At 41.5% G+C, this 24297-nt stretch overlaps 1 protein-coding gene across 1 annotated transcript in view; it reads left to right on the top strand.

Moving 5' to 3' along the window:
• The first annotated feature begins 359 nt into the window (after nt 1–359).
• Nucleotides 360–24297, top strand: part of LOC124799094 — a 704063-nt gene continuing 680125 nt past the window's right edge. Inside the window, exons 1-2 of the mRNA XM_047262633.1 lie at nt 360–382; nt 1233–1365. Of these exons, the coding sequence (XP_047118589.1) occupies nt 360–382; nt 1233–1365 (156 nt within the window). The remainder of the gene's footprint in view (nt 383–1232; nt 1366–24297) is intronic.

Genomic DNA, 24297 nt, shown 5'->3' with positions numbered 1-24297 from the left:
GATCTGGACGTATGTCCATCAGAAACAGTACATTTGTAAGAATGAATGTCATGAACTGCTATATATATTATGACTGTTGAACACTATTAAGGTAAATACATTGTTTGTTCTCTATTAAAATCTTTCATTTCCTAACTGTGCCTATCAGTAGTTAGTGCCTTCAGTAGTTAGAATCTTTTATTTAGCTGGCAGTAGTGGCACTCGCTGTATTGCAGTAGCTTGAGTAAGGAAGATTTTTGTGAGGTAAGTGATTTGTGAAAGGTATAGGTTAATGTTAGTCAGAGCCATTCTTTTGTAGGGATTATTGAAAGTCAGATTGCGTTGTGCAAAAAATATTGTGTGTCAGTTTAAGCAGAGTCATGTATAATTTTTCTAAGGGGACGTTTCACACTGACTTCCCCGTGCATAGACGAACCCGCTACAGTCTCCATTTCTTCCTGAACAGTCGCAGCAGCATTACGCCTTGTGCTCGGTCGGACACTACGGGGTCTATCGTCTAAACGACCCGTGGCTCCGAACTTCGAATTCATTCTAGCCACAGTTGCATTTGTCAACCCGTTCGAATCCCCTTCCTCTGGCGATAGGATCGTAACGCTGAACGAGCACATTCCCCATTCTGATAATACAGCTTCACTAAAAGCGCCTTTTCAGGTAACGTCAACATGCTGCGACTGTTGACGCATCTGATTCTCTCTCTCATTACAGCTCCTTTTATACAAGATTGTCATGCCCAGTGACTGAAGTTTTGCTGTCCAGCGCTATCTGTCGGACGTTTTGTGAACTTTGTTTTTTGGTTCTAATAAAACCCCACGTCATTCCAAGCATGTGTGTCAATTTTTACCTCTCTATCTACATTATTCCGTGGTTTCTTAAGTTTTCAAATTTATACTGACTTTTTGATCACCCGGTAGATTTCTTCGGGTACGACACGATTCTGTCAGGTGTGTCGGCGAGCCGCTCCGGTTCAAAGAGCGCGCCACGGTCGACGGAGCTAGCAGGCGGTAGCGGCCGCGGCGGCGGCGGAGGTAGCGGTGGAAGGATCAATAGGGAGGCAGCGCGCGCGCGCCGGCGGCGGCGTCGGGGGCGGCGTAGGGGCCAGGCGGCGGCGTCGGGGGCGGCGTGGGGGCCGGGCGGCGGCGTCGGGGGCGGCGCCGGCGCTGCGCGGGCTCGGGGGCGGCGGCGGAGGGGCGGCGGCGCCCATCGACCGGCGTGGGCCGGCGGCGGCGGCTCAGTGCGGGAGCCTCCTCGGTGCAGTGCGGTGCGCGGCGATGCGAGGAGCGGCCGCCCTCATCGCACAGCACCCCCGAGCGCGCGTGCCACCCCCATGTCCGTCCGCAGCCTCCACCGGAGGGTGTCCGGATCCGGGTGAGTGCTAGTGTGCGTGCTGCCTGCTAGCCAGCGAAGCCGGCCTCGGACACGACGGCGTCGCCTGTGGTGGTGCTGTGCCGTGCTGTGTGCGCCAGCATTCGTCGAAATCCGCCTTAACTATCCCAGCTATCAACGTCTTCCTCTTCTTAATTCACAGTCGAAATACACTCCAAAATTACGAGCAGGAAAAAAGATGCATTTACTCCACAATTTTAATTACTGTCTTCACTATCTGCGGCATGTGCTCCAAACCTTTGACATACCTTAGAATAGACGTAAATATTTCCGATTACGTGAGTCATGTGGGTTCATCGTTGAGTTTAGGAGCCTAGTTCTTACGAACCAACGTTTACGAGCTCCTGTAATGAATCAACGTTCTACAATCCTTTTGCCAGATAATTCATAATTCGACGACAGAAGGAAACTATGAAACTATAGTGAATATATATAATATATACACGGGTTATGACAGTATATTCAGGGGAAGTTCTGTGCCGAAGATGCATTATTTTAGGAAAAATTAACTGAATTCAGCATTATGGGTATAGAAGGAACTCTTGCTGAAAGTAATACAATCTACAGCTTTCAATCATCCCAGCTCTTTATTACGCTTTAAATTTAAATAGCCACATGAACAATACCTACGTTCCAATGTTTGGAATACGAAGGATTAACTCTAGGCTTCAATGATAATAACCCCTTCAGTAATCTTCCTACTCCAGATTCGTTTTCATATCTGCTAAGGAATCACACAGGGTTTATTCGGTTGTTGTTTCGAAAATCAAGTGTGCAAAAATACGTGATCCTATTATAATTCAGAATTCAATTGTTGGAGACTGAGGCGCAGGCCGCTGTACCTCGCGGCGTACCTCTCCTGTGTAAACAACCGAGAGGAATCTCCGTGTTATCGATCTCCTAGGCTTACTCCTCCAGTCTCGTCTCGCGGGAAAGACGGGCCGAAACGTACAGCAACGAGCCCCGCATACCCCAAGTGAAATGAATTGCAGTGGAGGGCTTGAGTTCTCAACTGCTGTAGGAAAATCGCCGCAGTAATTCTGTACTAAATTTGCAAGTACATCAGTCTGTGAATGACTGACGAGACAGCGTAAAATTCCTCTAGTACTGGACAGTGACGGTTATTGTCGATTCTTGGAGTCACTTAAGTGAACTGCAAAGTTGCTGTTACGCCTTTCGGTGCATTCGCAGATAGCCGTTTGGTTCGAGAATCTGCTCTAGGCGACTTTCCATGGGCTGCAGAGTGCAACTGTTTCATGCTTGAAGCGCAGTGCCCCGAATGATAAGAAACGTAGAAATGGCAGGTCAGGGGTAACAGTTACTGCCGACTACTGTATCATATAGCGAACGCAGTAGCCACTGTCTCGGACAGTGACCGGAAAGAACACGTCATTTAACTATACCATAGGGACAACAGTGGCTCTTCTGGCGTGAGGCCGTGATTAAATATAAATCTGGCGTCCGCTGAGGGCGGTGGTGGGAAGCAGGGATTCGCGGAAGCTGCGCTGCGTGGGAGTGGCCGAGTGCAGGGCCCGGGACGCTTCGAGCGCGGGAACTCTCTGCTCCGGAAACCTCTTCCTCCTCCTGGCGCCGTGGACATTTCCTGCGGCGCTGTCTTCTGTCCCTTCTGGAGGACCGGCTTGCAGTCGACAGCATGGGCGCCAAAGACTTAACGTCTTTAGATCTATTTTCTACATTCACGTACATGCTTCACAATCCACTGTATGGTGCATCACTGCTAGGCATTAGCTTTCCTGTTCGACTCGTGAACAGAGCGAGGGGAAAATAATGGCTATTACCCCTTATTTTGTCTTTACCGTCCTTGTGCGATACGAACGTTCCAGGCAGTAAAATCATTCTGCAGTCTCTCTCAAATGGCGGTTTTCCTAACTTCCTCAATAGCGGTTCGCAAAAGGATCCTCTAGTCGTTTCCCAAGGATCTCGTCTAAGCTCAGAGGGCATTTCCGTAACACTCTCGTACTGATCAAACCGACCGATAAGGAATGGTGCTGCACCCCTCTGAATTGTTTTGGTGTTTATCCCAGTATTGGAGTATGGGCCATACAGTCGGTCTGTATGTGGTCTCCTTTCTTGTTACGATATACGTTCTCAGACCTTCCCAATAAATCCTAGTCAGCTATTCACCTCCCGTACAACTGAAAAATTATTTTCGCATATTTAATACTAAGGATTCTGTTCTCTTCTTCAACCCCCCCCCCCCCCCCCCCGTCTACACCTCACATTACAAGTGAGTAGTTTCTCCTCGTAACCTCGTAAACAATAGAGGAGAATCACGCAGACTCCTCAAGAGCATTGACCATCAATTCCAGGATGTACTCTGGAGAGCGAAGAGAAACTGAAGCGATTTGGCGCGAATTGTTTACCAGCCTTCAGAACAAGTTTTTGAAGATTGTTAACAAACATAATGTTCCGTTGTCGCTAAGTCTCCAGCCAATCTGTATCTAATGGTGGTGGATCGTGGCCCAGAAGTTTTGTTACTACACTAGAAACTGCATCTAACGTATGAAATTTGCAGAAAAGGCAAATGACCTTGCGTCTGTTGAAGTAAACACAGAAGAAACATTACTGCACCTTAATATAGAGGTCTACTGTAGCATTCGGAGTCTTCATACATCCAGTTGTCGGATAATATATGTCGATGTAAGAGAGACACGCACTGACTAATAAGGAAGTTTTTAGGAAACACTCAAGGAACGTAAGCGGCAATATTTGGAAGAAAGACCACGTTGTTTTCGCGGCACCCTGGTGTATAAATATAGAGAACCGATATTCGAGGTAAACTTTGCTTCCCCTGTATTACATCTCGTGCAGGTATCGTGAGAATGAGATATGAGAGAATGAGAGACACCGTGTCGTAGGAAGATGTACTAGTACATATTTCTCCGGGAGTGGGACTAGAACTGGCTATTAACGGTGAGAAGGGCCCTTCGCTATAACCTGTAAAGTGGTTTACATAGCGTGAATGTACATCTGTACGAAGATTTCAGAGTTTTTTTCTTTTTTGTTAAGTGAATGTGATACACTTATAACCTCTAAATTTCATCTTCGGCAGCGCACCGTTCTGTCTAAAACATGTTAACGAAGTTTTTGACTATTGTATTACTATTTCTGAAAGTTACAGTAAGATAAAACAGATAGGTAAAGTACCAAGTGTTCCAAAATTTCCAAATTCAGTGATACTCGAGTAGGTATAATAATGAGTGGTAACTTGACGTAGGAGCAACTATAAAGAATAATCTATTGCAGTCTCTTACTTCTACTAGATATATACGGTTTTAGTTACTATGATTCGCGTAAGTATGTTGCAGCCAATCGTGGTGGTAAGGGCGCCCAGTGGTGCGACTGAAACGTGGCGTGCCGCATTCACAAGCCACACGGTAGTGTCGGTGTTCATACTTCACTTCTGTGGCAGCCATAAGCAGTAAGTGATGATGGTATCACACTAATTAATTGGTTACAGATGTATTGATCCGCAGAGAAGTACTGAGTAACTATCTCCGTTTCGTCATGTAGAAGCGGAATGCTGGAATACATTATTTTGTATATTTGCTAGTGTAAGACAGAAAAGAGATCACGTTGAAAATGATACGTACTTCGTCCTGTTGTAAATCCCATAAATGTGGGATGACAACTTGGAAACAACTTCTATAAGAGTAAATCAACCTTTGTTTAAGTTTCACGAAACGAGCGCTTGGTAAAAGTCCAATGAATGACATCGATAACCGAAAGGGATCATAGACAAAGATACTCAAATTGTTTACTTCCTCTTCAATTATAATGCTTATGTTGTTCTGAAATATTATCGTTGTGAATGCCACTGATTTCCAGAAAACAATCACAGTGATGTACTTTGGCCAGCATTAATGGAAATCTTCTTAGCATTCAAAACTTGCCCAACAGAAATTTTTAGTTACTGGCATATTCAAAGAATCTTTCTTACAAAATCGTGGCCTTAGATCAAAAAGCCGTTTCTCAAAAAGAAAATTTTGTGATGTAGTGGGAGATAAGTGCTTGTAGTCAGTTTTAACAATTCTTTTTTTTCTCCACCCATCCTCTCAAAGAATACTTCATCTTCTACATCTTCACTTTATCCTCCTTCCTTCGTGTTTCAGGCATGTGCATTACACATGTAATAACGTGTGTTCGGTGTTGCTTATTTCCCGTATACTTTGATGTCTGAATATCGCCACAACCGTACCCTATAATGACAGCTAACTCCTAATGATGTTTATTCCTTATATAATTTTGTTGCATTTGAAACTTTTTCCACCTTTCGTTGAAGTGCTTGAGGAAAATTTTGCATGGAACAACAGCAAGATTTTTGGTCGTAGGGACATTGACCTTCTACGTTCGAGTAATATGATAAGGAAGTTAAGTGTCTCAGTCGCCTTGGAGTAAGTGTGACGCCATTCTCTAGTACACGATGATTTTATCTGTCTGTAAATGTAAATCCATTTTTAGGGTTCCGTAATCAATCGCCAAAAGCGGAACCGTTATAGGATTAATTTGTTGTCGGTCTGTCTTTCTTTCTCTGCGACTGTTAAAAGACCTTTTTCTCACGAACGTGTAGACGTATGAAATCGATATTTATGTCACATGCTAAGGTCTACTATTCATTGGAAGTGTTGAAAACTGAAGCATCTAAGTAACTGCAATCAAAAGATATTGTTCTTTATATCACACATATTGATACTCACAAAATCACTCATCAAAAATCTATAATACGACCCGCTGACCCGTTAAAATTTGGCAAGGAGCAAGGTTTCACAATACAGGTAAAGGAAAAATTCAGGAAGTTGTTAATTTGTAATTACATCACGCGGAAAACAAATTTCTGTCATTTTTATCCGACTATCTGTCCGTCAGTCAGCGTATTTAGACCCCTTTTGGTCAGGAATGAGTAGGCATATCAAGTTGAAATTTATGTCACATACTAAAGTTTGTGGCTACTAGACGGTGTAATAAATATAAGCTCCTAAGTCAATGCAATCAGAAAATTCGGCCATTTGTGACACATATTTTGATACTTTCAAACTAATCCATGACAATCTGTAGAGTACTTCCCATTGACATAGAATCGTGAAAATTTGCTAAGACGCAAGGTTTCACGCTACAAGTAAAGGAAAAAAATCCGAAAATTGAAAATTTCTAATTATATCACAAGAAAAAATATTTTTTCATTTCTCTTGGAATTCCAGGGGCCGGTATCTTGCCAGTATTGATGTCGATAACAGGAAAAATAGTTGACATTCTCGATTCTAGAGATGGGTAAACTATTTGCATTCATAACTGAATTTGTACGGCACCCCTTCTACGCGAGTTCTAATAGCACCTATCCGGAGATTTTTTTTTTTTTTTTTCGGAGAGTTGCTTCAATTATTTTGGACGATAATATTCCAATAGTCGTCTTTTACAATTTTTATTTCTTACGTTTCGTTGTACAAGGCGGTTCAAAAAACCAGATAAAAGTTAACGATACAGGACGTATTCCATTTATCAACAAGCGCTTTATATGTTACTTCAGCCGAATTATATTACAAAAGAATGCTTACTCTTTTGATGTGTGGAAGTGTTAGTGGCTTTATGAGAAATAACATGTGTGCAACATCATCAATAGTAGCACAAATGAAACGTTCAGTCCTATAAATTTTAATTATCTTCCTTCCGGGGCGACAACAATTATAGGTCTAAACCTTTCAATAGCTTCGCCACTTCCCTGAATGTACGTCTAGATCTTCTGAGCACTGTGGTTGCTTCTTCTGGCGTTGTCAACCAGCGGACAGCGCCTTTAATGCGGTTGTCTGGATTGTGAGGTTTGTGGAAGCAAATGCGACGCGAGGCATTCGTCGGCCCGGCGACCTCGGCATAGGTGTCGAGTATCGAGCGGCGGCCCGCGGCGCCGCTCGCCACGCTGCACTCCTTGGCACGACCCCCGTGCGTTCGTTAAGGCCGACTTGTATCGCGCGGCCGACCTTGTGCCGTCTCAGCGGTGTCCCGCACGACGTCTGGCGAACAACGGGCAGGCGGACGGGACGACTCAGCACGGCCCCTACACACGATGAGGGCGGCAGCACGCTTGACAGCGCAGAATAGGCCTTCAGGAGGAGCGGGCGGAATTCTGCACGGCACTCACGTGGGCTAGCAGCTGCATGCCGATTATTAAATTTACGTTAGGAACACCTGATAGAGTAGAAGTAATTCTTAGAATATTACATGAAAAAATTAATTGGGTGTTGTAAGTAATATTTCAAATTCTACAAGTGGGGATGCCTTTACATCTGCAGATACGATGGAAGTAAATAGTTTTGATGTAAGGCATGTCAAACTTCAAATCCTTGCTTGTGAAATAAATGATTTTATACCTTTCAAGTGGATATTTCTAATAATAATAATAATAATAATAATAATAATAACTGTGGACAGATGTATCTAATTAGTTATCACATCAGCTGCAACCAAATATATTTGAAGGAGTTCATGGCACATTAATATAAGTCAATTTTGCTCATTTTCAGAGTGTGAATGTTTTGTAAAAAACAATAGAAAAATCAGGACAGCCTAATAAATGTATATATAGGGATATTGAGTCTAATGAGGGATAATATTAATACTAGAGATTTAATTAAGTGTAGTAGTGTTAATATTATCATCATCATTATTACAAATTTCACTTTTAATCAAAAATTTCAATTTCAATTAACAATTTCACTTTGAATCAACAATACTTGAGCATAAGTAAGTGAAATAACATATATTTTAAAGCATATTATTTTGCATCGAAGTTTATTTTATTTTAACATTATCAAAACTGTTAACTTTGATGCAAAATAATATGACAGTAATAATAATAATAATAATAAAGGAAAACTTCCCAGTGGTGGGACAGAAAATCTAATTTAAGTCAGACTCGCTTCACTTTGCCATAACATGTATCATACAAACCATTTCACAGCAGAACGCCATTGTGCTGCTGTTTTGCATTCAGTTTCTAGTACATAACACAGCAGTGAACTCATTTTCGTCAAAATCTTACTTACACTACTATGCCACAAAACCCGTCATTCATAAGTGAGAAAAAAATAATGAAAAAATGACCAAACAAATGATCGTGAATAAGAATGGGAAAAAACCACACACTTGCTCATATATATATATATATCTCATTACTGGAGCCCACTGCCAAAAAAATCTGACGCACTGAACAATTCATAATGACTTAAAAAAACTCTGACTGTAATAGTTGTACCGAAAATTTCTCAGAGCTTTTGGCACATTGTAGTAGAATGTCATTTGCTGATACTGGCCCTTAAAACTGTAGTAATACTATAAATTTGTAACTACCTGATGGTAATAATAACTCATTTATGTTCCTTGTGGACTCCACTGAAGATGCCTGCTATTATCAAGTAAAACAATTATTTTAATTACTAAAAGACATTAATTAATGTATTATTTTACACTTTCTAAGAATAAATATATATTTAACCTTTGCAGTACTATTCTTGTTCCATGGTCAGTCATCCACTCACGTTTTCCACTTGTTCGCTTACCCGTCTCTCTCCCCTACATCTTTTATTCAGTGTTTTAATAACATTTAACTTCTCCACTCGCACATATACTGAATACCGCTGAACAGTTTTATGAACACTTCCGTACATTGTGTAGTGGGATTGTCTCTTGAGTATCACGGCTATAGTTCAGACTTAGCTCCAGTGAATATTTGTGCTTTTATGTACACCTCTTGCGTTCTACTGTGTGCAGACGGTAATAACTGAGTAGAAGACAGTGCTCTTTCTACGATTATCTTGCATATTCAGAACACACACACAGGGTTGGATAGATAATTAGAAACAAAACTAGATCCATTACTGCCAAGAGTTTTTAAAACTAAGAAGTATACTTCAGAGTAGTAGAAACTGTAATGAAATTTTGTCGCCAATTATTTATTACTGTAGTTTTGTCTATTTCGAACTAATTTGCCACCTTTCAATTACTCAGCGTACAGACGATGTCTGTAAGAAAACGCTTGCTGGTAAGCATTATTTAAATACCAGGACAACATTTGGGTTAGGTTGTGGGACTGGTCCAGTGGTTATTTTATTGTTTCAGGTAAGCGTTACGAAGTTCTGAGATCTTCCTATCTTCACATACGAGTATTTCATTGTTTTTACATGGAGTAATAATGTCAGCACAACGGCAAATAAAATAAGAGTTTGTAGAAAGCTGCTGTCTCACATCGATTACGTCGTAGTTGTCAGTGTTATATGATAAGTTATGCCAGTTCTCCGTAAATTAATTACGTGTGTTAACAATAAGACTTGTTAGAATTCTCTGTTTGTGATAGTCGTATATGAGAATACATTGTGACACACGGTGAGCATACATGAACTGATTCGCGTTTCGGTACATGAACCTCATCACAAGGCATAGGCGAGGTTGAAGGAATGCATCAATGTGTCATCATGTGCTCCGCAACTTTCAATCTGTTTTGAATGAAAGCGTGGACTTAAGGACACGGGATGGTGACTAACGCCGCAACTTACAATTCTTTCTCGAGTTGTGTTGCAATAAACAAGGAAGAAAGTATGGGTGACAGCTATTCAGCTCTGAATCTCAATAATACAGTTTCTCAGTTTCTAAATAGAGACTTGAAATTCTCTCATAAAATTTCCACTCTCATTGTAATTATGCATGTTGATTCATAATTACCATTTGTGAGTACGTAACCTGCGACTGTGTGTGACGTGTTACGATGTGTTTCTCACACAAGTCCCGTGACAATACACGTATTATAAAATTCAGTGCCCCACATTTGTATGAAACGCGTTCATTTACATTACGTATTCCTTTTTTCTCATCTGATTTCGTAACGCGAACGAAACCGCGAAAATGCGTAACTAACGACTGTGCAGAGAGAAGCGTAAACTGAACATTGACAAAGTTTGTAGGACCTGTAAACACATGCAAGGCATGCATACACGAAAAAAATAAGTTGTAAGCGGGTAACCAAACAGATTTGACGAGCCATTGAAGTTGGGAGCAATATGAAAAAGAGAGACGAAAGCAATCTAATTTCCCTGAGGTATTGCTTTGCAGCTACAAAATATTATGTAAATAAAAGTCCAAGACGCACTTCTTTTTCTATTAACCGGTTTCGGTACATTGGTCATCACCAAGCGTCTTCTCAAATATCCTACGGGACATAAGCAAAATAACAATATAAAATGATGCAACATTATAAAAATGTACAATACTCGTATCTAACAGTAAAAACATGAAAATCTTACCACTAGCTACAGATGTGAAGCAGGCTGCTCTGTCGTCTTTCCTTCCACCCTGCACCTTTTTCTATAATGACTTTATCGTTGTTTAGCATTATTGTCATATTCTGCTGTTACAGTTTAAATGAACTTGTTCCTTTTTTGCTGTTTTAGTTCCACTAAAATATCTGTTGTACTGCACCATTTACTATTGATTCATCTTCTATTGATTAAACATTAACGGTTAATTTTAATTATTATGAGGCGTACAACGAGGTGGTGCTTACTGGTATCATAACAGAAATCAATTCATACTGCTGCTTAGAAGTAAGAATCAACGTGTCAGCAGGCACTAGCACAGCATCCTGTTTCCAGCGGACAGATAGATAGACTTTATTTTGCTCAGGCTCTCAGGGCCACTGTAATTCCTGACGCCACCCTATTCCAAAGCAAAGATGATGAACCTATATGCTGTGCCGGCATACCTACGACTAAGATCTCAAATCGTCGGCGGCGTCGAAGTCTTGACAACTACGATGTACGCCTTTGACTTCAAAACGTTCAAATTCCGTTATACCAATAGCCATACAACTGAATAGCTTGGAACTCCCTATAGTGTTCATACGGACTTTACATGGTATGCGGAGATTTTTACATTTTAAATAGTAATTTATGAATAATTTCGGTTATTAGGTTACGTAATGTCTATAGAAGAAACTTCTCAATGGCTGCATGAGGCACAGTAGACGGAAATTGTGACGGTTTAAAGCCTAGTACTTCGCTGGTGTGTTCAGCTGCAAGATGTCAGTGGAATTGTATGACACGTACCTATTAAATGTTTATATATCAATAACTGCACTACAGTGATGATAAAGTTCTTTAATTTCTAACCATGTACGTCCTTAGTATGTCTCTAACGGTATCATATTTTTAATATTATTAGTTTGTTTGCGGGAAGTTGGGTTATAAATGAAGAGTGCTGGTCGTGGCCAGTTCACCGAAGCAGTTAACTATTGACAAAACGTGACCGGACTTTGTTTAGTATATCATAATTAATGGCGAAATCTGACATAGCTGAAAGAATGTAATAGCAGAACTAGAGACGTTCCAGTAAACATTGGTCCCCAGTTGATCCGTTTTCGATGCAACTTTGAAATTGTGATCACGAACCGCTACTGACTTCCGTATGAATATTGTTCTTGTTAGCACAAAAGTACGGGGTTATTATAAATGACTGAAGCGACTTCACAGATTCGCTGAAGCTATAATATGTGAGATACAAGAGGGCTTTGCATACACGTATAAAAGATCGAAAGTTTTTTTTACATAGCACAGGTGCTCCATATGTGCCGCTCCCCTCCCCTCTACTGATTCTGCAGATCTCAAGTCGTTAATTAAGTTGTTTCCAAGTTCAGCGCCCCATGTCCGTATCTACAGTTCAAAAGCACTCTTGATGCGAGTTCACAGTTCTGGTAGGTTTGTTGGTATAGGAGGCGTAAACACACAAAAAAGAAATCGCAAGGGGTTAGGCTGGGAGAGCGTGGACACTGTGACAGGAATTGCTGATTATCATCACCACCACGACCGATCCATCGGTTTCTCAATTTCCTGTTCAAGAATTCACGAACATGGTTATGGAAGTGGAATGGATCACCATCCTGTTGGTAGATGAAGTCAACACTGTCGGTCTCCAGTTGTGGCATGAGCCTCTCTTCCACCATGTCCTGACACATGTGTACTTTAGAGTTGGATCGTTGTTGAACTTCGTTCTGCATGACACAGCAGAGTGATGCGAATGCATTTCAAGTAAAACATACGATTCAGCAGCGCCTATCATCTTGTCTAACTGCTCAGTGCTGCGCTCTGGTGGCAGAAAACTGAAGTGCGGCTGCAACAGTACAAAACTTTGAGTTTTGTGATAGTATATCAATTAATGGAGCTACACTGAATTTATGAAATCTCTTCCGCTCGAGCCGGCCGCTGTGACCGAGCGGTTAAAGGCGCTTCAGTCCGGAACCGCGCTGCTGCTACGGTCGCAGGTTCGAATCCTGACTCGGGCATGGATATGTGTAATGTCCTTAGGTTAGTTAGGTTTAAGTAGTTCTAAGTACTTGGGGACTGATGACCTCGGATGTTAAGTCCCATAGTGCTTAGAGCCATTTGAACCATCTTCCGCTCATGGTGACGTGCTGTATTTGTTTCCTCTGTTAGTGGCCTACTGCACAACGCATAAAGTAGATCTTTGAATCCGAATACAGTCGAAATCGTTGGCGTGCGTCAACGCCTCAGAATAAACGATTCCTGTGGCACTCCGAGATCATGTCCTCCGAGCCATGTGTTTAGAGAGGAGAAATAGTCCTGTTTATGTTATCAGTTATACATTAGAAGTATATAAAATTTTGAGAACGATAACTACTGCTCCAGTGAAAATTCTTCTCCGGCGCACGCAAACGTATCGTAATGGGATTGAGGCTGTGTGGCTATGATCTGAGGGTAGAATTAAGTCCTAAATTCAGCACGCTTCTTAGCTATTTCTGCGAAACGTGAAACTTCCCATAAGCTAAGGAATTCCATTACAAACACGTACACAGTTCATATTTGCTCCAATATCTTGACATTTAGCAAAATTTTATCTTTTGCCAAACACCTTGTTTGAACACGCTCTAACGATGCCTCACAGACAGGTCCGTGAACAGTAAACGCAGACTCCAGCATTTGAGAGAGGACTTAGAAATGGAAATGAGTGTTTTGCGTCATTGGCCAGGAGGCCCCTTGCGGAGCAGGTCCGGCCGCCTTGGTACAGGTTTTACCACATTCGACGCCACATTGGGCGACCTGCGCGCCGGTTGGGGATGAAATGATGGTGACAACACAACACCCAATCCCTGATCGGAGAAAGTCTCCGACCCAGCCGGGAATCGAACCCGAGTCCGTAGGAGGCAAATCCGTCACGCTGACCACTCAACTATCGGGGCGGGCAGAGGGGACATGAAGTTGGTTCAAAGATGCCCGTTGGAATAATCGACGAATCGCTCGACATCTGAATAGGAGCGATGGCACTGTTGGTAGGAATATTCGAACACAGCGTCGAGAGGGAAGCAGACCCATAGATAGACGACAGAATGTGAGGAGCGATAAACTGTCAGAGAAGCAATCAGAGCCCCGGATTACTCATTATCATCGATCTGACGTGCAGATGGTGCTTCAGTGACCATTAATAAGCGGCTCACAGAAAGCGGGTTGAGCTCACTGCGCCCCTTGCGCCGGCTATCACTGACCTCTGCTCACCAATTCCGTTTGCAGGGATGTCGGACACATTCCCCCTGGAATCTCATTGAGTGAAGTAGAGTTGTGTATAGCGACGGGACCCGCTTCGAACTGATGGCCAGCGAAAACGAGTCTAGAAACGCTCCTGACAGCGGTGAGTTACCAACCAGATTGTCGCCCGCAGTACGACTCGACAATCAAGAATGATGGAGAAGGGTGCCATTCATTTCATGTCAGGACCCCTTTTGATAGCCATCCGCGGCACCCTTACAGCACAGCGGTACGTAGACGGTGCTGTACGCCATGTTTTGTTGCCCTTTGTGGCCAGTCAATCTGGGATTACATTCCAGCAAGATAGTGCCCGCCCGCACACAGCAAGAATTTCTACTAGTTGTCTTAGTGGTTGTCCAACCCTACCTTGGCCAACCAAGTCGCCGGATCTGTTCCTCACGACACAATATTATGACTGTTAAGGAAGTCATTAGACTACATAAGAGACCGTCGGGTCTATGACAAAATCTACACTCAGGCTCATAAATTAAGGATAATGCTGATACATGGTGAAACAACGCTCTGTTGGGCGGTTTGCGGGTTTAAATCATCTCGGGATACGACTAAGCGGTGCATTTGACCTGGGGTCGTCGCACGGTGGCGCTAGCAGCAGTCCACATACGCAGAGGTGTGTTGGTGCACGTCAGAGTACGGTGCAGCGAGTAAGTGTGCAGTCGTTTTCAGACGTGCTAATGGTGCCTGTGTGTTGCAAATGGCCCAAAGAACACACATTGATGACCTTATGAGGGGTAGAATACTAGGGCGACTGGAGGCTGGTCAAACACAGCAGGTCGTAGCACGGGCCCTCCGTGTTCCACAGAATGCGATCTCAGGATTATGGCAACGATTCCAGAAGACAGGAAACGTGTCCAAACGCTACAGTACGGGACTTCCACAGCGTACAACACCACAAGAAGACCGAGATAACACTATCAGTGCCTGCACACGGCCACGGAGTACTGCAGGTAGCCTTGCTCTGGACCGCAGCCACTGGAACAGTTGTCTCCAGACACACAGTCTACAGACGACTGAACAGACATGGTTTATTCGCCTGGAGACCTGCAAGGTGCATTCCACTGACCCCCTGGTCACAGGAGAGCCCGTAAAGCCTGGTGTTAAGAACACAGTACATGGTCATTGGAACAGTGGTCCCAGGTTATGTTCACGGACGAGTCCATATACAGTCTGAACAGTGATTCTCGCCGGGTTTTCATCTGGCGTGAACCACGAACCAGATACCAATACCGTAACGCCCTTGAAAGGGACCTGTATGGAGGTTTTGGGTTGATGGTGTGGGGTGGGGATTAGTGCACGTACACCCATGCATGTCTTTGACAGAGGAACTGTAACAGGTCAGGTGTATCGGGATGTCATTTTGCACAGTATGTCCGCCTTTTCAGGGGTGCAGTGGGTCCCACCTTCCTCCTGATGTATGATAACGCACGGCCTCACCGAGCTGCCATCGTGGAGGAGTACCTAGAAACAGACGAATGGAGTGGCCTGCCTGTTCTCCAGACCTAACCCCATCGAGCACGTCTGGGATGCTCTCGATCGACGTATCGCTGCACGTCTTCAAACCCCTAGGCCACTTCAGGAGCTCCGACAGGCACTGGTGCAAGAATGGGAGGCTATACCCCAGGAGCTGCTCGACCACCTGATCCAGAGAATGGCAACCAGATGTGCGGCCTGTGTACGTGTGCATTGTGATCATATCCCGTATTGATGTCGGGTTTCATGGGTAGGAAACAGTGGCGTTTTGTTGCACATGTGTTTCGGGACGGTTTTCTCAACTTATCATCAATACCGTGGACTTACCACAGATCTATGTGGTGTGCGTTCCCTATGTGCCTATGCTATTAGCGCCAGTTTTGTGTAGTGCCACCTTGTGTGGCACCCCATTCTGCAATTATTCTTAATTTATGAGCATGGGTGTATATCTCAGTCTCTGACGGAATCTAAATTCTCACGTGGTTGTACTCATCCTCAACCAATACGAAATCATGCCATGGATTTTCTTCAGATCACTAAGTACTTGGAGGTAACACGCGAAATATCTGGACGGATGTTAAAATAGCTTCCTGCCAACTCCTTCAGTGGATTCGAAATGCGTGGGTGTTTGGTTGAGGGAGTGGATGCTGTTATTCCTTAAATTTGCATATCATTTTGCATTAACGTATACACTGGGAACTGCTAGCTTCTTCTTTAATCTAACAGTCTTTAATTCGACCGTATCAGTCTCTTGGTTTTCGATAAAAATTACTGAGCGATCGAAGACTTTCGGCGTAAGGGGGTCACTCAATTCGTGCCATGAGCGTGCCCAAGAGAGAGCGGATAAGCCAACAGTGATTCAAGTCACAGTCTGCTTTGAAGAGGGCGGAGAGTGAGAGATATTCATGATATGTAACTAATCACAAAGACCAAGTACTGAATAACAATGTAGTGATACAGAACGCAACAGAAGCATTTACGTCAAATAAACACACACACACACACACACACACACACACACACACACACACATATATATATATATATATATATATATATATATATATAGTAACTGTTCTCGAAAGAACATATACCATTGATGACCGTGCGGCTTCTCTAGAATAAATGATAATTGAAATCCTCAGCTGCAGACAGGTGGTGTTGATATACCTCGATGGGGACAGCTGAAAACGTGTGCTCCGACCGGGACACGAACCTGGGATGTCCTGCTTACATGGCAGTCGCTCTATCCATCTGAGCCACGGAGGACATAGATGAATAGCGCGACTGAGTGGATGGGCAAATATCTATAAGGTACGTTACGTATGTGGATTATGGACAGTTAGGAATGTGGGTCTCGCGGGAAGCGTGCAAGGGATAAGTCCCTGCAGTCGCGCTATTCAGCTGTGTCTTTGGTGGCTGAGATGGATAGAACGTCTGCCATGTAAGCAGATCCCGGATTCGAGTCCCGGTCGGGGCACACATTTTCAGCTGTCTCCATCGAGGTATGTCAACAACGCCTGTCGGCAGCTGAGGGTTTCAATTAATTATCATTTACAAACACTTACGTTCAATGCACAGAATTTTATAAAATGTCCTCTTACTTTTGCAAAAAAAATTAATACCACTAAATTAGTCCTCGTATTCCAATATGCAATTGATTTCCCATCTGGTCGTTATCAGAATGTCCAACGGCCTTGCCGCGGTGGTAATACAGGTTCCCGCCGGATCATCTAAGTTAGGCACTCTCGGACTTAGCTGGCATTTGAATGGATGACTGTCAGGGTCTGCTGAGCGCTATTGGCAAGAGGGGTGCACTGCGCCCTTGTGAGACCAACTGAGAAGCTGCTTGACTGAGGTCTAGCAGCTCCGGTCACGAATACTGACAACGACCAGGAGAGCGGTATGCTGACCGCATGCCCCTCCCTCCATATCTACATCTAGTGATGCCTATCGGATGAGGATGACACGGCAGTTGGGACTTCCGAGGCCTGTTCCCACGGAGTTTTAGTTATCAGAAAAACTCCAGCGTTACGCGATTCGAAATGATCGCTCCTTAGGAACCACGTTTCACAATTATGGCCTCTAAACATTTTTTCTTCTCCCATACCCGTACAGAAATTCTAGAAACTGTCATGGATCTATAAAATTTTATTTCTGGTCTTGTTTAATTCTCTAAAGTGAAGTGTTTAGCACGATATCGCATGTTGCTTGGGGATCGATAAGTTTTTCTTAGTGACTGTCTTCAACATTACTAGTTTAGCAGATTAAATAACTGAAGGATGAGATTTGTTCTAAATTTTTATTCGAAACTAAAATTTTGAATCTTTGGATTCTTTCCTCAGTTATGTCAGTGGGTATTTTTATTTTCACAGATATAATGAAAGTGAGCTCCAACGTCCGTTTACTTATCTTTAAATAGGTATTCTGCACTAATGAAACATAAGATAGTCAGTGTTTACAGTCTGACATGTCACTGTAATAAGCTTCTGACTAAAATAACGTACAGGAATATAAAAAGTAAAAAAGATGTGAAACGGGTACGGTACAGAATTGCTGAAGTGCCTAAATAAGTGTGTACTTGGAGTGAAAATGTCACATGTAGGATATATAAATATAAAGAAAACCTTGCATACTTTCTTAACTTTCATTCTATTATGTCAGTCGAGGTCATATTCGGGTGTAACTCATCAAACCGAGCAAAAGGTTTTAGCGTACAAAAGCGTGTAAATTGATCAACATCATGTAGGAACCTGATCAAGGAACTTTATATTCTAGCCACTGCTTCTTAGTATATTTATTTCTTAATGAAATTTGTTGCAAGTAATATATCTGTATTTCCAAACAATAGCTCAATACATGGTATCAATTCTTGGAATAAGAACAATCTATATAAAGACCTACAATCACTTACCTAGGTCCAAAAAGGGGTCCAGTATTCAGTATAAATTACTAGCAACCATTAAAAATACGGTTTCAGATAACGCACGACTTAAACAGAGTTTGAAAGGCTTTTTGATAGGCAACCCTTCTACTCTGTAGATGAATATCTTAACAAGGACTGTTAGACCAGCTTAAGTAAAAATGCCCGTTAGATTTGATACGACAGCACTTGGCCACAACAGCCAAGATTATATATTTTGCGTATGATAAATTTATTAAAAGTTCATAACAGTGTTTCATTCTGACAGTGTATTAAATCCGTAAATATTAGCAGATCCAGTTTACCGTAATCCATTCACCTGTTTAGACAGCCTCTTGACAAATAACCAGGATAATAAGTATTATATTCAAGTTTTATGTTTTTATTTTATACTTTCTGACGTGTTCCAACCCACCGAGAATCATCTTATTTTTGAGTCTATGGAACGAAAACTGAATCTAATCTAATCTATAAAATTTACCTGAGAAAAGATGAACACAGGGCAGAAGAATTTATGACCTTTAACTTAAATTTAGCAATGAATCCAAAGATGCAAGGAACAGTTCCTGGTCGGTTCAACGATTTTTCTGTCACTTTTCACGCCTGGTAATGATTTGTTTATTCGGCTCTTGTATAACTGGCTGCGTATGCACTTCTACTGTAAAAGGAAGACAACATCCAACTCCAAAAGGACAATGTATAGTGAAGCAGTGTGCTTTTCAGTTCCATGTTGATGCCAGCTTTACCATCTCCTTTTGGTTATTAATGGAAGGAAAGACAATAAAAAAGGGATAGCATCGTAAGGTAGCCAGTGACACGCAATTTGAGTACAGGTAATAGCTGGCAAGTTAGAGACCGACACAGATAATAATAAAAAAAACGCATGCAGAAAATTTGCAGTCTTTTTTCAGACGTTCTTACAGGATCTGAAATAAATGAAAGCTGATTTCACAAAATTGTCGTATGACCACAAAGATGAATGACACAGCAGGTGTTGGTAATGTCTTGAAAATCTGCTGTTTTCCTGAAGCTCAACAATACCTCGTCGCTCGACAGTGTCTGGTTCAGGTTTTTATTTTATTTGGGTATTTGGTCACGCTAATCATACATTCGTGGTATGTATTGAAAGGTTACATAAATATGCTGAAATAATTATTTTCATGGTTACAGCACTGTATTGTTTATAATTATATTAGATACACAAAAATTTAACTTGTATTTTATATACTCCCATATCGTTTGTGGGTAACAAACAGTCGATAGCAATTGGCTGCTGTTGGCCAAATTTTACTAAAAGGTTAAATAACTCGTTTTGACTTTTGTCATGCAGCTGCAATAAAAAATGGCGATGTGGCTCAAATCACAAAATGACGTGCCAGTCACAGATACAGCGTTGGGAAATCATAGTTTTTGATGCAGATGACTACTTACTAAATATATTATGTCTTCTGTTTTCTTCAAACGAAGTAGACCAAGATATTAGAAACATGTCAGCCTGTACGTTTGCGTAGCTTTCACCTCTTATTATTTTAGATTGATTCCACCACCTTTCACACTTCTGAATGGTTCATGCTTAACAGTAGTGTTAATCTGAATTCATTACACTTTGAGATTGTGTGTTTCTGATATGTTCGTTGCGTCTTTTCCTAATTAGTTCACATGTTCATCGAATTTTATTACTGAGTGGCTCCTCACAAATATAGAATGTATCTGCTGCCTACTGCACTGTTTTATTAAACTTCTTGATTGATGCACAGAATATTTGATTAACTGTCTGTACAAGGGTGCCGATACCTATTTAAAAGTTGGTATTACGGAGATTTTTGACAGGGTCGAAGGTGGAACTTTTTTGTACCTACTTACAAGTCGTCATTCGTCTTCCAAGATATTAAGACTAACCCATACCTCCAGGTCTAGATGCCACACCCCCTCCTTACCACTCCACACACTATCGTATGGGTGCTCTTGTAACTGTGCCCTATTGGAGGACTGCTAAATTGAATGACACTCGTACTATCTGATATGATCTTAAACTGCTTAAGTGAGACTGTTGTTCACATGTCACCACTTTTCGAATGGTATATGCCTCCGAAGAGAAGACAGACTCTCCTTTAGCGAAGGAAAATTGTCTTCGTGCTCATTGGGGGCGCGTCATCTCAATCTGAATATTTTTTGTCTTGAAATGTCCTATCACTTACATTCTCTCTCCCTCTGTCTGTATGTCTGTGTTTCTCTCTCTCTCGATGTTTGTTTGTCTGGTTTATTTTTTTAACTGTGTCTGCTATACACAGAAACGACAACACAAACAGATAAAATAATCAACACACAGACAGATTACGTGGGTGGGACCAGCAGAAAAAACAAATGTAAGAAACAAGTTAAATAACACCTTCACTCATGCAAGAAAACATGAATAGTTTAACATAATAGTCCTTGCTCACTAAAATAACATGCACCTTTGACATAAAAGTTTTCTGATAACAGTACTGCGACATAATTTAAAGAACTATACTGGAGAAACACACGTTTCGGGCATAATTACAGTAGCCATCTTTTGGGTCTACTGGTGTGCTTTAGCTATCCAGATCTACTTATATTTGGTCATTATTGCTCACTGAGAGTGACATTAGATCGCAATTTTAATACCGATCGGTGTTATGACATTACCTCACGATTTTAAAAAATATCATTGTTATAACAACGGCCTTTTTTTTTAAGACTGAGATGTAACACCAAGCTTAGTGAGTAGTAATGACAAAGTATACGTGACTTCTGCACAGCAAAAGCACGCCAGTAGATCCAGGAGATGGCCACTGTAACGGTGGCTGAAATGTTGTTTTCTCCAGTATAGTTCTTTACATTATGACGCGATACCAAACTAAAAAAAATTTTGTATTCAGCATCAACTGGCTGCATGGCTGCAGGAGCTAAACTATTATTAATATGTACCATGTTTCTGATCTTATGTCTGGAAGATATCATGCATATGATAACAGGGATAATGAGGAAAAGTCTAGTTAACGAAAAAGTAATTCCATGAATACTTCTCCTACCCTCACAAAAAACGTATTGTTGCAGATGAAAGTGGTCTGACTATTTTATGAAGATCCTACGAAACTTAACTTTTCAGGGACTAAGAAAAAGATCACAACGGATAAAAACCATTCTAAGGCCAAATTTTTCACTTAGGAATTGTTTTCAGATGTCAATAAAATACGACCCACTGATGATGGCACAGGATTTCTAAAATATACTTGAACAATAATAAGATTTTGTCCGTTGCACAACCAGGTCGAAAGCTACTGTTACAGCATCAATGCTTTACTGAGCTCTATGAAGAGTTTTTTATAGAATTTGTGAAAAATGTTTCTCCATGCTTGACTTGAATGTACTTTTCCCAGTTATTTGAAAAGAGCAGAGGACATACCCATTTACACTGAAAAGCAGCGGGCTCTTTCACGTGCCTTCCTCACTCAACCTGAGGCTGATTAGGTAATTAGAGAGACATAACAGTGCAGATTTCTTGGGCAATAGTTTTATTTAAAGTTTATCGAGTGACAGTATCTTGACATGTTGCGCTGCTCTTTCTATGTTCGTTTCGTTTTATTTAACATGGTGCTGTGATGTCTTGTCTTCTGGATGATTTTCGTGTGCATGGCCAAGCACAGCACAGTGGATTTGAGACAGGTTGGACAGAGAATGCTACAAAAAAGGCGGTCCTTGTCATCAGCGCTGCCAGGAGCCTCAGGCGTCTGTCTGCGCAGAAATTAGGATACCATCACTCGCTTTCATTCAGAAAGACGACTTGCAGAAAATAATGACCTAGTCTTCTGAGGAGCTTTCCAGATTCAGGGGACCTCTGAGCGTGGCTAGTGCTTGGCGCAAAATTGCGCCATTGTTAAATTAAATTAGTCAATGCTGTCATAGAGGTGGAAGCAGGAAGGCGTACCGTCAGGTGGCTGACTTTGTACCACGACACGCTGTCTTTGCAGGATTTTCTGTGCTGGAAGGATGTACTCTTCCGGGCCAGCATGTAAGTATTTTTCGCTATTAATGGTCATCAGTGCTTAGCGGGAAATGAAAGCAGAGCTTAGGAATCTGTGAAAATTAGAGGAGTCGGTGGTTACGATTGTAGGAGAGTGAATTGGAAGAGACCTGGAGCTGTGCACGTCTTGTGTAGGTCAGCATCGTACACTGGAGATCAGCACCCATCCTAGGAGACGAACGGCGTTCAAAGCTGCGGCAGCAGCAATGCACCTTCGGCTTTCCTATGGCAGAGCTATTCGCACGACAGTGACAGTAACCATGGCTGTGTGCGAATACGTAATTACATTGAGCATACCTAGCTGATCGTTATGATAAGGAATTAATTGGTCTGCACTTGCAGACAAAATGTAAGGTAACTATTTCAGGTCAACCATTGCCGTATTGAAAATTTGAGCTTCTTGATTAAGGGGGGACGGAAGGCAATTTTTATCCGTATTCTGCCAATGTTATTTTACCCCTTGAGTAGGTACACTTTTTAAAAGAACTATAAGTGATCAAACAATGAAATTTTTACTGCATATATATAACATATATACTTCAATTTACAAGCTAAATGAACATAATACCTCTTATGGTTTTGAAGGAAAAAATTATTCTTTCAATAGTAAAATGCAACTTTTCTGTACATTAATTATTATAAATGTTTCTGATTGTTTGGTGGTTCTCAATTGACTTGTAATAACGTATTACTATCTGCAGTATAAATTGGCCAAATTTCATGTTTCTAACCCCATTAGTTTATCAAATAATAGTACCTGAAAGTAAAAATAAATGTAGTTTTGAGAAAAATCCATTTTAAGTTTAATATTGCAATTATAGTACAGTTATTGGTGAGAATTACGTACTACTAATATCTTCCTACACCATACTGACCTTCTTTTCTTCTCTTGGTCCCTCTCCTTTTCTGTCTGGCTTCTTTTGTGTATTTTAAATTAGCAATATCTCCTTTGCGGGTTCTCTCTTTATCTTTGCACCAAGGATTTTGCAGTATTTCCACTAAAGTTTATGCTCAATAATTACAAAACATCTACTTTTCTAATTACACCATCAATGAAGCATAAAATATCATCATAAACACCAAATTTGAGGGTTATAAGCTGAACAAATACAGTTTTCGGTAACAGGTTCCAAATGACAGAATTCACACATTCATTTAAATTTTCGGTTTTCGCATGAAGACATGAAATACACAAGGAGTATAAATGCTATGCACTGTCTCTGCATGGGGCAAAAAGGAAGGCGTGGCATTTAAATACCAGGTGGCACAGAGCGTCAGGAAAACCATAACAACTCACAAAAACATTGTCTTATATAAAACAAAAACTGTTTCACGCAGGAAAGACCATACACTTCAGATATGCTAAAATCTAAATATCGAATTTTTGAAGCCCACTTCCCTTCCGTTTCCCCTTAATCACCTGGTTTACAGTAATTTTCGTTTGGGGCTACTAAACTTTGAGATAGACGTCCACACTGATATGTCTGTGAAGAGGACATACTTCCATCATCTAATCAAGTAATTCTGTGAATCGAAAGAAATCCTTTAAGTGCAATATATGTAACCCATTCCAGTATTTCATAATTTTTTTGTGTTAACTGAAAGATTGTTTCTGTTAGACATCTTCCACTTATTTTCAAATGTTCTTCGTGGAAATCTCCACACCTAGTGGAGCCCCCCGAGAAAATATCCCGGTCCTCGAGACTGTGGTCTCGGCAGAGGTTGGGGTAAAAACATGTTTCACTACGTTTCCCAAACAAAATAAAAAAAGCCGAGTCGATGAAATGGCATCACTCTGGTTAAGAAAAAAGAGGCTGATTTGTGGAATATGGAATGTACACGGGTTAGAAGGAAAATTT

The sequence above is a fragment of the Schistocerca piceifrons genome, chromosome 5, assembly GCF_021461385.2.
Source record: "Schistocerca piceifrons isolate TAMUIC-IGC-003096 chromosome 5, iqSchPice1.1, whole genome shotgun sequence".
In the NCBI taxonomy this organism is placed as follows: Eukaryota; Metazoa; Arthropoda; class Insecta; order Orthoptera; family Acrididae; genus Schistocerca; species Schistocerca piceifrons.
The sequence above is the reverse complement of the archived record's forward strand: the minus strand, read 5'-3'. Positions and strand labels throughout refer to the sequence as shown.